Here is a 13,609-nt window from a genome sequence, read left to right on the forward strand (position 1 = left end):
TATAAATAATAATGATATTATTTTTGTTAAAATAAGGAGCACTAAGTTGGAACTTATGAACAATGATTTGCTTATTCTAGCCAAATCTTTCATCCACCAGGCAACATGTATAATATATATGAACCCCATCCATATTTACATGCTTTTATAATAAGATCCAATTGTACATAAAGTCCCTAAAATTAATTAATTCAAAATATGACAAAGTCCTCTATGCATTACTAAAAAAAAACAGAACACCTAAGTATTTTTTTATTTATTTTTATTTTTAAATGGAGTATTCTGAGATTAAACTCACAATTCTGATTTACATGCTGTTTTATTATTATTATTTATTTTCTTTCTATAAATCTTTTTTATTTACATTTGGCCCTAATACTTTACAGTGTTGTAAAAATAAAAAAATAAAAAAGTTACCCCGTGATTGTAGGAGGAGGAAGATGTTTTGACATCATGTATCACTTCCGGTCGCCACCAGATAGTATGAAAACATGGCGGCGAACCGCGGTGTCTTGTGTAGTACGGTAAGTGCCATTTACTCTAACTTACGCCGTTTTTACGCTTATAGTTTGGTATCACTTGAAGTGAACAATGACATACACTATACTAATGTGGGCTTAAATGTATTTATCGTATGTGTTTTGAAAAGACTGGTGCCATAGGCAGGCTATGCAGACGCATTTACTGTGTGTTGTTTACTAACATGTGACATGTTCACTGATGAATATCGACTATTAAATTGTATTTGGAGTCAGCGTTTGTTGCTGTTGTCTTCCGGTTGTCTCTTGTTAATGATAAAGACTACTTTTTGTCATAGAATTGACGATAATGCATGATCGTTTTGAAGTAAATGAAAGTGAAACAAACCAGCTCACCTTCTGCCCAACCCTTCACATTTGTATAAAGCAAATACAAACAATGATACAAACTGAGCCATTGTTGTGACAACGCAAACGTAGTCTCTCTGTAATATCCATTGGCTCAATTATGTGTTCATTTTTTAAATCCTATTCCCCTTTTGTGATTGTTTTCATTGGTTCCATTATATATAATACTGCAGAGCCAACCCCTGGTCTTAAACTGTTTCTTCTAATCTGACTTTCCTAAAGCAGAAGTATTGTATTGTTCACGTTATTGCCTTTAGACCTCTCAATATCTTCCACACTAAGCACTCCAGTTCCCCTATCTATCCACAAACAATGACTGACATTCATTTGTCGTTCTTAGGTCTCCATGTCTTCATGCCATTCGTTGTCATGATTACTTGATTCAGAACCATTCCTTCTATTGATTATAATCCAAGAAACGGAAGTGGGGAATTATGTTTTGGCATGTTTTGAAAGCATGCATTTCCCATGTCTTCTTCCAGTGCTAGTTTATCTTTTAATGTCAACATCGCATTAGACATTTATACTGAACATATAGCATAACATGCTTTACACTGATTGACTTAAATTATTTCTGAAAATAATTTGCTCCACTTGCAGCTTAATCCCAAGTTTCTTCATACCAACTCCACCAGCCACACCTCGCCATTCAGTGCCATAGCAGAGCTCATAGGTGAGTCATTATCGCAATGTTGTGCGTGTGATTACATGTGAACTTGGATGTCTTGGACATTTGTGATTAAGTTGGCCCACATGCTTGAGATTCTTGGATGCCATCAAAAACACATGTTTATCTATTATTTATTTTGTTTAAAGCTCTGTTTTGATCAGTTGTCAAATGAATGAGACAATTTTCTCCACCTTGGGGACACATTGCTTTAATAGAGTTAAAAGAATGTCTAAAAATCCTGATTTCCACTCCAAGAGTGCTCTCTGTACAAATCAACCAACAACATTATGCTGCAGCAAACATTCAAACTCCTTACAAAACTCATCCTTCCTCACTCAATTTGATAGTTGCCATTACTAACAATTGTGGTGTTTATTGATGAATAACAACCATTAACATTTGTTGAATTTGGAGTCAGTGTTCATATCTCTACCGGTTGTCTCTTATGGGGCTGTTTCTAGCTTAGTAGGGGCCCTATGCAAAATGCTCTTTTGGGGCCCCTAGTTTGCCAAACTACGACAAAGAGATTCCGTTTTTTATTGATTTTTTTAATGTTTACTTTAAATGTTGAGTAAAACTCAAGTTCTCACAACTTAAAACAATAATAAAATAAAGTGGGCCAAGATCAACAGAAAATAAATGAGGCTATTAGTTAGATTAAAAAACACTATTTAGGGCCCCCTTGGTGGCTTGGGGGCCCTGTGCATTCACACAGTCCATGTGTAGCAAGGACCGGCTATGTTTTCTTGATAATGATAAAGATTCTGTTTTGTCATAGACTTGAAAACAATGCACCATCGTTTCGAAGCAAATTAAACTGAAGCTGATACTAACTAACAACCTTGATAAACAAGGTGGCCTTGTGCTCCACCATATAATTATCTTCATATTTATATAAAGTAATTGTGCTGTTTGTTCCTGTGCCATCGTAAAGGGAGTGTCTCTGTAATGTCAGTTGCTCCAATTATGTATTCATTTTGAAAGCTTTTTTCCAGAAGTCTCAAAATAAGTGTCAACACCTGGTCTTTAACTGTTTGTTATAATCTTGTTGTCTCATTAATTTCACAGTTGTCACACACACATTTCACAAAAACTGGGAAATCCTTCAGTTACAGCAGAATATTTAAGGCACATAATAAAAATGTATAAAGGAATAAAATACTCTAATACAACTATACAAAAAGTATTAAATGTTAGGATGTACTCAAAAATTAAGGAATGAAATATACTCCATTGTCGGAGTCAGTGGCGATGTGTGGTAGACAGGACACAACATATACAGTGGTATGCAAAAGTTTGGGCACACCTTAGGAAAATCACTACATCACTTTGTCACTTGCTGAGCTTTTGAGGCAGCAGCTTCATTTTAACATATTTTATACCTTATGGAAACAGAAACATCTCAGTCGTGAAATCATTTTTATTGGTCCAACAGAAACATTTCTATGTGCATTTAAACAAATATAGGCATGTGCATACATTTTGGCACCCCAAAGAAATAATTCCATTAATATTTGGGAGTGGCTCAGTGGTTAAGACCGGTACCCTGTGTGCCAAAGACTTAATGGTCGCAAGTTCAACTCCACCCCTGGCAGGTTGTACTCAATTCCCTTGTAAGTCGCTTTGGATAAAAGCATCTGCTAAATGACATACATATGTAATGTAATGTAATGTAATATTTAGTAGAGCCTCCTTTTGCCGCAAGAACAGCCTGTAGACGCCTCCTATAGCCACAGACAAGTCCCTGAAGTCTGGCAGGTGGCATTTTGGCCCATTCCTCCATACAAAACGCCTCCAGTTCAATCAGGTTTCTTGGCTTCCATGCATAGACAGCCTGCTTCAAATCAATCCATACATTTTCAGTGACGTTAAGGTCTGGGGACTGTGAGGGCCATTCCAGAAGATTGTACTTGTGCTTCTGCATGAATTCCTTGGTGGATTTTGAACAGTGCAAGATCATTGTCCTGCTGAAAAATCCAACCACGGCGTAGCATCAACTTTGTGACCGATTCTTGAACATTCTTGTCAATCTGCTGCTACTGAGAGAAATTCATGTGGCCCTCAACTTTAACAAGGTTTACAGTCCCTGTGCTAGCCACACAGCCCCATAACATGATGGACCCTCCACCAAATTTCACAGTAGGCAATAAGTTCTTCTCAAGGAATGCAGTGTGTTGTTTTCACCATGCATACCTCCTCTTGTTCTGACCAAATAACTCTATCTTAGTCTCATCTGACCACAGTATTTTTTTCCAAAATGCTTCTGGCTTGTCCAGATGTGCTTTTGCGTACCTCATGCGACTCTTCTTGTGACGAACACTCAGGAAAGGCTTTTTGCGCATCACCCTTCCAATGAGCTTTTCCTGGTGCAAAGTATGCTGGATTGTGGAACGATGAACAACCACACCATCAGTAGCCAGATGTTCTTGTAGTTCTGGAGGTGGTCTGCGGCTTGTCTGTGGCTTGTCTGTGACCATTCTAACCATCCTTCGCCTGTGCCTTTCCTGTATTTTTTTTTGGCCTACCACATCTTTCCTTTACAAGGACTGACTGTGGAGACAGACAGTCCAAACCTTCTTGATAATTTCTTGTACCCTTCTCCTAATTCATGATAATGAATTATCTTAGTTTTTAGGTCAGTGGAGAGTTGTTTAGATGCCCCCATGTTGCTACACTCCAAAAAAGATCCTAGGACAAGCACAGCCAGCTTAACCTCTGTTAAACAGCCTTTTTCATGATTGGCTCCACCTCTCACCTGTTTGTAATTGAAGGTCTCACAAGCTAATCAAAGCAATTTTGTGCTGCAACCTGTCAGCTATAAGTCCCTTCAGGTCTTGAAATGAATGTGATTAAAAGGGTGCCCATACTTTTGCATATACCATTTCTTACATTTAATTTTATCATAATAAAACTATGTAATGCTACTCTAAGAATTTGGGTCTGGAAAACACTCAAATGTCTACATCTCTGTAGGAAATCAAATCTTGTTGCTGTGATCTTCTCTTATAAAGTTAGAGCAAATTATCATGAAATCTTAGAGGGGTGCCCAAACTTTTTATCTTACCTGAACTTAGCCTCAAGTTGGTTGCATGAAAGCAGGGGCACATATATTGCCATAGCGATACCTCTGTATTGTTACATGAAATTCCGATGTAGTAAAATGCAGAAACCTCTTTTTACACAAGTGTTTCACCTCTTCATGCGTTTCCATGATAAGCTGGTGATCGCTTGGCGACACACGTCTTCTCCATTTCTGCATCAGTAATTCTGTGATCTCTGACCTCAAAGTCTCTTTCAAAGAGCCATGAATACGCACTTACCAGGTAACCATGATATGTTACACCTGGCTTGACCAAGCCATGCCTTCTCATCCTGGTTTGACGTTCATGCAACAGAATAAACCAGGATGAACTTAGTAGCCTATCCTGGATTTCTTTATTCTACTTTCATTCAACAGGCCCCTGGTCATTGCTTATCATTGTGTGAACGCAGCAAATATAGTCATATTAATCATAAACCTCTCATAATGTCTCTCGTCACAGACAATGCCTATGATCCAGATGTCAATGCCAAACAGTTCTGGATTGATAAAACTGTGGTTAAAGGACAAGAATGCCTCATTTTTATGGATAATGGAAATGGACTTGTCCATGACACTATGCATAAGATGCTCAGGTACAGACATTGCTGCTAATATTTCTTAAAGAAAATATATATAACATTACTTTAATTGAAACATTATGTCTGTTATTTTAATTTTGATACCTGTTGTTCTTAAACGTAATGGAATTTATAGTATTTTAAATAACATGTGCTTTTTTCTCTCCTAAGCTTTGGGTACAGTGACAAGACACCTATAAATGGTGTAGCACCAATTGGTATCTATGGCAATGGCTTCAAGTCTGGATCCATGCGTCTTGGCAAAGATGCCATCCTTTTTTCCAAGTCAGAGAGCACTTCATGTGTTGGGATGCTCTCTCAGACCTACCTTGCAAAGATTGGTGCAGATCAAATAATTGTACCAATTGTCTGCTTTGAACATACAGAATCAAGAAAATATATCCTTTATCTAATTCAGTCACATGACATATTAACAAATGAAATCTGAATATTTACTTGTTCCATTGGGGTATCTTAGTTTAGTTTTGTGTAAAATTATTATTTGTCCATAACTTAAGCTTTACTGACTGTACGAGAGGAGCACAAAGTCAGTCTGGAAGATATCCTGCAATATTCCCCTTTCACAACGGAGGAAGAACTTCTCACTGAACTCGACCACATCGGTCCCGCCTGGTCCACGGGAAAAACTGGCACACGGATCATCATCTGGAATCTTCGCAAGTACAGTATATCGAATATTCTGCAATTCTATTTTTAGATGTCCATGTTTCTTTTAGGAGAAGATCGTCTTGGTTCAAGTCAAGTCTTCAGATTTGAATAGAAATAAACAATGATTGAGGCCTATGTTGTTTCAGGACATCAACTGGAAAATTAGAGTATGATTTCGTCAAGGACCGTTATGATATTCGAGTTCCATCAGACGTCTATGAAGGAGTGAGTGACGCTTCTCCAGGCATGGTCTCATCGTACATCCCTGAGAGTGTTTACTCGCTGCAGGTAAGAGACTGTAAAATACATTTAAAAAGTCATCATGTCTTCATCACTCTGTTACACACAAGGTTACACTTACCTTTGGCAGTGGCTGCTGTTGGGTCCTCGGCCCATTCATGATAACTCTTGTCTTTCTTGCTTTGTGGGGCAGTATTGCATTCACACACAAGTGTTAACACACACAGAAAGGCATACACTCAGTCAATTCTTAAGTCATAGATTTAGCAAAGACTGCTTTTAAAAAGATTTTTCTTCTCTTTTTAGATTGTTTTGTTGCGATTGTTTTGCCATTAATCTTGTATCTGTGTTCGTCCTCTTCGCTCATTCTCTTGCTCTCTCTACTTCTTGTACTGATTTGTCATTCCTGTATTCATGTCAAGTAAAATATTCTTAAGTTTCACATTTCATTACTCTTGTTTCTTTGTAATTGGTGCAGGCATATTGCAGAATCTTGTACCTGAAGCCTCGAATGCAGATCATCATACGTGGTCATAAGGTGCAAACTAAGCTCATCACCAAGAGTCTTGCCTCACGCAGAACGGACCACTACAAGCCAGTTTTTTTGGTATCCTTTTACCACAACTTCTCTAGAGCTGTGCATTGGTGTTTGTATCCCTACACTTGGGTTTTCTTTAAAGGTCAATTCAGAACAAACGCATACCCATTCATTTTGGGTATAATACCATGAGCAAAGACCAGTACGGCATTATGATGTATCACAAGAATCGTCTCATCAAAGCTTACGAACGTGTAGGCTGTCAGCTTAAGGCGAGTTTGCAGTTATTGTCACATATTTTCAGTGGTTTCTAAATGTTATCATCTGGTGTTTGTCTCTTATGGACCATTTGCTTCTACAGGCAAACAGGCAAGGTGTCGGGGTCATTGGTGTAATAGAGTGTAACTTTCTTGATCCTACCCACAATAAACAGAGCTTCAATGAGACCGATAAGTACAGGTGACAATCAGTAATGTGTTCACATTTGCATACATCATATTGCATATTTGATTTTTTTTTTTTGATCATATTTTTTGTCAGCATGGCACTAGAAGTGTAGAGATTTGAAGTGCTTTATTTCTTGTTTCAGGAATACTATGAACAGTTTGGGGGTTAAACTGGAGGAGTACTGGAAAGAAATCCAACACATCCGCAAGAAAGATAACCCAGACAGCAATACTCCAGTGGAGGATACTGAGTTAGTGCTATTGCAGAATAGTTGACACTGTTCAGTTAATATTCAACATACATATTTATTGTTGTCTCTGATGAGGATTTATTGTCTTTGTCTTCAGAAAGCGACCAGATCAAATCTGGGTGCAGTGTGACACCTGTTTAAAATGGCGCAAACTCTCTGATGGGATCGACTGCAACAAGCTACCAGATAAATGGTTCTGTCATATGAACCCTGATCCCCAATTCAGGTAACAAGGACAGTATAAATAATCATGTAAAAATGGTATCATTCTTGAAACATTCTCACAACAGCTTGCCAACTAGCTGTTATTGGGAAGGCTAGGGTTATTGACAGTATATAATTAATGATGGTGCACAGGAAAAGCAGACCATGGCATGTAATATTAGCTTATTTGATGGAGAGATATAAGCTGGACTAAATGTCTGCTGTTTGTGTGAGGAAGAAAAGTTTAAGCACTTAAAGGTACTTTGGGTTAGAGGTAGACAATATTGTTGCCTTTTCAAATCATACATACAGTACATACTGAAGAATCAAAATAAGTCAAAATATTATTTAACAAGAATATATGGGATATTTGTAGGAATGCTTTGCCAGCCTTGGGCATATGTTATTATGAAAATGATTGTTGCCCCACCAGCACAGGTTATTATTATTGATTATTGAGGCATTTGGTCAAAGCAGCCATACCAAATGAAGCCAGGGTAATAAATATCTGCTAATTTTTCAATTTTATCCAATGTTTGTGTAGCTCTGGAAACTAATAACCACACAGGACACAATAACTGGGGTTCTTGCAGCAGTTTAATCACTGATGTGTACAAATAAACACTGGTAACAAAATACGGCAGTGGGCACTGGCAACATACAGAAACACAAAAAAGGAAATACGTGACTAACTAAACAAAACCCACTCGACAGCAACTCTGGATGTTACACACTAAGACTTGTTGAAATGACGGTCTCCGACCTGCACTGTAGACACGGCTTCAAAAATGCACCGTCTTGTTACAATACCGACTGATAGCGTGTTTACACGCCATATTTCAACATGTTATGTACATGGTTACCTGTTGCACAATTTTCCCTCCCCGCTGTCCTCCGTGTCTCCTGTCCAACACACAATGCAGCTTACTGCAATTTTCAAATCGCAGGAGACGCAATATTTGTTCAAGCCAAGATGTGTCAAAATATCATTTTAGAAAATATCACACATTAATCCTTTTAAATAGTTTTTTTTGAATCAAAATAAGAATAATGATATAAAAATTACCATTCATTTTTATAATAAATTATAATAAATTACATATTTATTCAAAATCGTTCAGCCCTACCCCCTTGTGACTAAATTAAAAACAGCACATGCTCAGCAGCCCACTTAACCTCATAACAAGTCTTAAATTAATCGAAATTATATAACATTCAGAATTTGAAAGGAAAATGCAAACACATTTGACATATGACATGTCTTTGGGGAACATTTGAAGTCCAAAGTGTTTTTTCTTTTAAATTTGCTGTACGTTTATTACCACTCTCTCTTCCAGGAGCTGTGCGATAGAAGCAGAGCTAGAGGACTCTGATGATGATCAGCCCTCATACTATAAAACCTACAAACAAGAGTGAGTCATGCTTTTTCAATAAATTACACTATCAAAATATATAAATCAATATTTAGGCTCAGTAAGGATTGTTACTTGCATTGTTAAGATGTCCAAAATGATAACTAACCCCTGTGATTTCTGTCTCAGAGAAAGGCAGAAGAAAAAGCAAGAAGAGATGAAAAGACAACAAGTAAGAAATTACATTTTATTGTCTTCATTTATCTGCCATTTTTAGTACACCTCTGCATTATCTGTAATAATTTGCTATCACATATCATTAATTGTGCTTTTTGTAATTGTTTAGGAAGAGGATGCTAAAAAGCAGCAGGAAATGCGGCGTTTGCTTGCCAAGCAATCCAAATCTCTTCAGCAACCACGGAAGCAGCAACTGCGTCAAACTGTGGGTTTTCAATAAGACACTAATGGCAATGTTTTAATTTATATACGATTTAACATGAATTCAAGAAAATCTTTATCTAATGAGTTTCGTTTTGTTGTTAGTCTGCCCCTCCCACTACCCCAAGGCATATGATTAATGTTAAATCACCACAAGGGGGTGCTGTCAGGGCTTCATCCTCTCCACTGAGTTCTTCCACCATTTCACAAGCTGGTAAGGAAAATTACTGTATGTGTTTGAGTGAAAGTGAGTTTATTCTGAAGCCTTGTTAATACCCCGCAGCCCACACAGCCTTATGGTCGGCACTTAACCCACTGCAATGTGCACTGAACATGTTAGGATGCGTCAGGATAAACAGAAAAGTAAGGAGATAATGTACACCGATGCCCAGCTCAGCAAAAGAACCATGCAGAAAAAACATTTTGACAACAGAAGAAGTAGTCGCCAAGGATAGTCATCCGAGCATCGACCTGGTGACCCTCTAACCAGCTGACACCCTGACTCCACACACGCCACGTGTCGCATGTGTGCGGAAGTACACCACAGGAATTTAGTGTCTCTCACAGCGTTTGATGGAGCTCCCTTTATTTATTCCCATATCATCTGGTCTTTCACCTACCAGTTTAGCATCTGATGCATCCATTGCAGACACGGTATGCGAGTAGTTTCAAAAATTCCCAGATGCCCAACTTAGTGCCGCAACAAATTTTAGAGCCCTCACATCCAACAAGCTGGCAGAGATGATTTCATTTCTGGTGCCTGTACCCTTGCACTGGATGTACTGCAGTGAATATAATCTACGCCTTTAAGATTAAAGTACATTGTTTTCTGTTGTTAGCTTGCAGCCCCTCCAGTAGCAGTGGTCTTCCAGTTATTTCTGACGTACGCTCTCTGTCATCATTATGCTCCCCGAGGTATGACATTGTGATGTTTGTGAACTTAAGTACATCATTTTTTACTTTGTTGGAAGTTTAGTCACTGAATGGTATGTACCCTGCAGTGTTAAAAGAACACACCCAGTAACTCCACAAGAAACACCTAAAAGACCACGGGTAAACGGCTTCAGTCGGGTCAACTCTGAAGTAAGCTCATCAGTGAATTTGAGCCCACTGTGCTCACCATCGGTGCCTGTTGTTGAGGAGGAGGATGACGATATCTTCATCTTGGAAAACGGCCGTATGTCCAAGCCAAAGCAGCTGTGCTTTACTTCGATTAAAGTGAAAAGTGAAGAGGAGCCAAATGATGCGGATGTGTGCATGGTAATGGAGGGCAGTGATGATGCTGCTGTGGAAATTTCCTCTGAGAAAAATGCAGCCGGAACGAGCTCTACGAGGTGTGACGCCGTTCATCCTCATGAAGTACAAACCAGCATCTGCACCCAGACGGAGGCACCCACAATGAAGAAGGAAGAGGAGGATCAAAGTCAAACCACAGTCAATGTGAGAGCAGAGGTGAGTCAAGTGGATACTGGTGTCTGCACCTCTGATCAAAGAGTAATTAAGCAAGAAAGTGTGAGTCAAAAAGAGCAGATCTCGCAGAACGTGACACATCAGATGGAGAGTGATGAAGCTGCAGGTCCTTCCTGCGCAGATCACCTGCCTAATTCTACTGAGGCACACAAACAACAGAGTGAAGTTGTAGAGCTCATGCAGAAGACCGCTCAAGAGCGAGACCGTTTGAAAGAAAAGGTGGATGAGCTAACCTGCCAGTTACAAGCAATGCAAAGCAGAGTGCAGGAGCTGTCTGAAACCAATGTAAAGAAGGAGTACTCTCCCAAGGCCTGCCAGACGGTGGAGAGAGAGGACGCAGAGGAAGGAAACGACTACAAAAGTCTGTTTCTGAAGGCCAAAGATAAAGTGGATCAATTGATTAAGGATAAAGATGCTTTATTGGCAGAAGCTGAGACAATGAGGAGTAAAATTCAAGCTGAGAAAAGTGAGGCAGATGACATTGTGCTGCAAGTTGACAATTTGATGCGGGAACTGGATCAAAGAACCAGTGAAAGAGATCAACTGAGCTCGCAGGTCAGTTGTATTTTTATTTATTTTTTTAAATAATAATAATGTACAACTTTCTATATACATATGAGCATGAGGGAATTGTTTAAGATGGACATGTATGTCTGAAGGCAAATATCCACAGATATCACTTGTTAATGTCCAAGTGAACTGGTAAGCTCCCTGCTTCCAGCATGCTGGTGTGACACTTTTTAATTTAACATTTTTTGCATTTATCTGTGAACGCACTTGTTCGGTTGTATATCTTACTGACAGATTTATTTGACCAGGAAAATCTATTCTATCTTAGTGAAATGTAACCTGTGTAACTATAGACAATATATTCGTATAATCTTGTATTGTTTTTTCTTCTTCTTCTCATGGTTCTCTGTGTGCTACACCAACAGTTGGACAGTGTGAAGGAGGAAAGAGCAAATCTGTCCACCCAGTGTGAAGAGCTCAGGCTGAGCCTGCAGCAGCAGCAGAGGGATGAAGCAGAAAGAGCAGCTGTCTCCAGCTCAAATTCCAGCTCCGATACATTCAGAAGGTAAGATTCTTGAAAAGTTGACCCTCTCACATGTTCAGTCCAACCAAGACTTTTTTCATTCCATTTTCTCTCAGCTTGATTGAGCTTCGGCAGAATGTCGGGCGCCTTCTCGTCCCCTTTGTGCCTGCTCTGGATCCTGGTCAGGTGAATTTTGAGTGCAACGTAATTGATGAAATCCTAGAACAGGTTCTGTCCAATGACAACTTCCTCAGAAATGTGGGGCCGATTCAGTGACTCATCAGAACCTTGACTGCACTCAAGTATCCTTATGAGATGGGAAGATGAATGTTTGTAAATGAAGTGAATGTGCACTTTTTTTTTTTTTTTACAGATTTATATGTGCAGTAAATGTAGAACGCTATCAGCTGCTTTTCATTACAATTTTCGAAATGGCAATAACAAATTTACTTAATTGTTTTTGAGTTGCATGAACAGAAAGGTACTAAAAAAAAAGCTGTTGATGTTTTGAAAAATAGTCCTGGCTTTGGAATGTTTCAGAAAGAGAGCTTTTTTGTATGTATGTATTCTGTCTATTATTATATCCATAACCATGTATAAAGTTGGGGTGATATTAATGGAATCACTTAACTAAAGTCATGTACTTCCTACTTGAACAGGCTGTTCTTCTTGGGTTACACGAGTCGTACCACTGGCATGCAAATAGTTCTTCATTTCACTGAGTTCTGAGAAAGGACAGTGAGAGGTAGTCAATTGCACAATGAGCACACCCATCTACACGCCCCAGTGTATTAAATCGGTGGCTTCTATTCCTTAAAGCACCAGTACTTTACTTGAACACGTTTAAAAGAATCCAGTTTCAGAAAAACAAAGTTATTTATTTATTAAAGTAGTCTTAACAAGTTGCAGTAGTTTAAATAATACATTTATTTTTTTATATATGCCTACTGCAGTTTTGGTTATTCTTTGGGCTTTACAGGTCCACATAGTAATATAAGAGTTGAGTCTATTTCTTATTTTTTTATTTTTTTATTTAATATTTTCTCCTGCATGGATTGTAGTGTTCTACCACTTCGCTAATAGTTTCTTCACGTTGTGTACTTGGGGTTTACAAGGCTCAGTAGAAAGGTTGTTGACTAGTTTTAACCACAGGTTATTAAAATATTAACCTTATTGGATCATGATCTCTGTCCTGAGCTTGTATTGTGATGAGGAGCACAGACTCATTTACCCATTTCTAAAGCGATGCAATACCACCACCTCTGAAACAACTCTTACTTAGACAAAAAGATAGATAAATGGACGCACCTAATTTATTTTACTTTGATTAATCAATTAAGGTTTTGTTTGTTTTTTGGCAAAGAAGGAAAGACCTTTTGGAAGCACACTTTTATGAAGATGAAGATATCAAAAATGTATGATCAGGCAGCCTGTCGCCACAACAGAACAGATTTTGCAAAGGCTTTTGTTCTCTCTCAGATCATTTGAATTACATTTGCCTCTCTTGTACAAATTGATACAGTTGGTACTTCACCATATTTCAGAGCTAACTATATTTTTACTTTATAATTGATGCTTTTGTTGACAGCTTTGTGTTATTAATTAAAAAAAAATATAATCAACAAATGAAAGAATTGTGCATTAAGTGACCTGCTTGCACCTACTTCGTTGTCCCCACTTCGATCCATGGATGGCGCTCAAATGTTGTCACCTGGTTCATGAGTGGGCTGTTGCTATGTGAGCTATGTTTT

General features: G+C 38.4%; 1 protein-coding gene across 1 annotated transcript; it reads left to right on the forward strand.

Annotated features, from left to right (window-relative positions):
* The first annotated feature begins 469 nt into the window (after positions 1-469).
* morc3a (MORC family CW-type zinc finger 3a) lies at positions 470-12,514 on the forward strand. The gene is made up of 19 exons (XM_058614818.1): positions 470-524; positions 1,488-1,560; positions 5,100-5,232; positions 5,389-5,615; positions 5,742-5,898; positions 6,033-6,174; positions 6,605-6,733; positions 6,817-6,936; positions 7,026-7,123; positions 7,254-7,361; positions 7,459-7,587; positions 8,903-8,977; positions 9,107-9,149; positions 9,264-9,359; positions 9,461-9,569; positions 10,195-10,270; positions 10,357-11,380; positions 11,761-11,900; positions 11,975-12,514. Exons 1-19 carry the CDS (start codon positions 492-494, stop codon positions 12,132-12,134), a joined length of 3,072 nt encoding a protein of 1,023 aa, XP_058470801.1. The 5' UTR covers positions 470-491; the 3' UTR covers positions 12,135-12,514.
* The last annotated feature ends 1,095 nt before the right edge of the window (positions 12,515-13,609 follow it).

Source organism: Solea solea, chromosome 2, assembly GCF_958295425.1.
Source record: "Solea solea chromosome 2, fSolSol10.1, whole genome shotgun sequence".
Taxonomy (NCBI): domain Eukaryota; kingdom Metazoa; phylum Chordata; class Actinopteri; order Pleuronectiformes; family Soleidae; genus Solea; species Solea solea.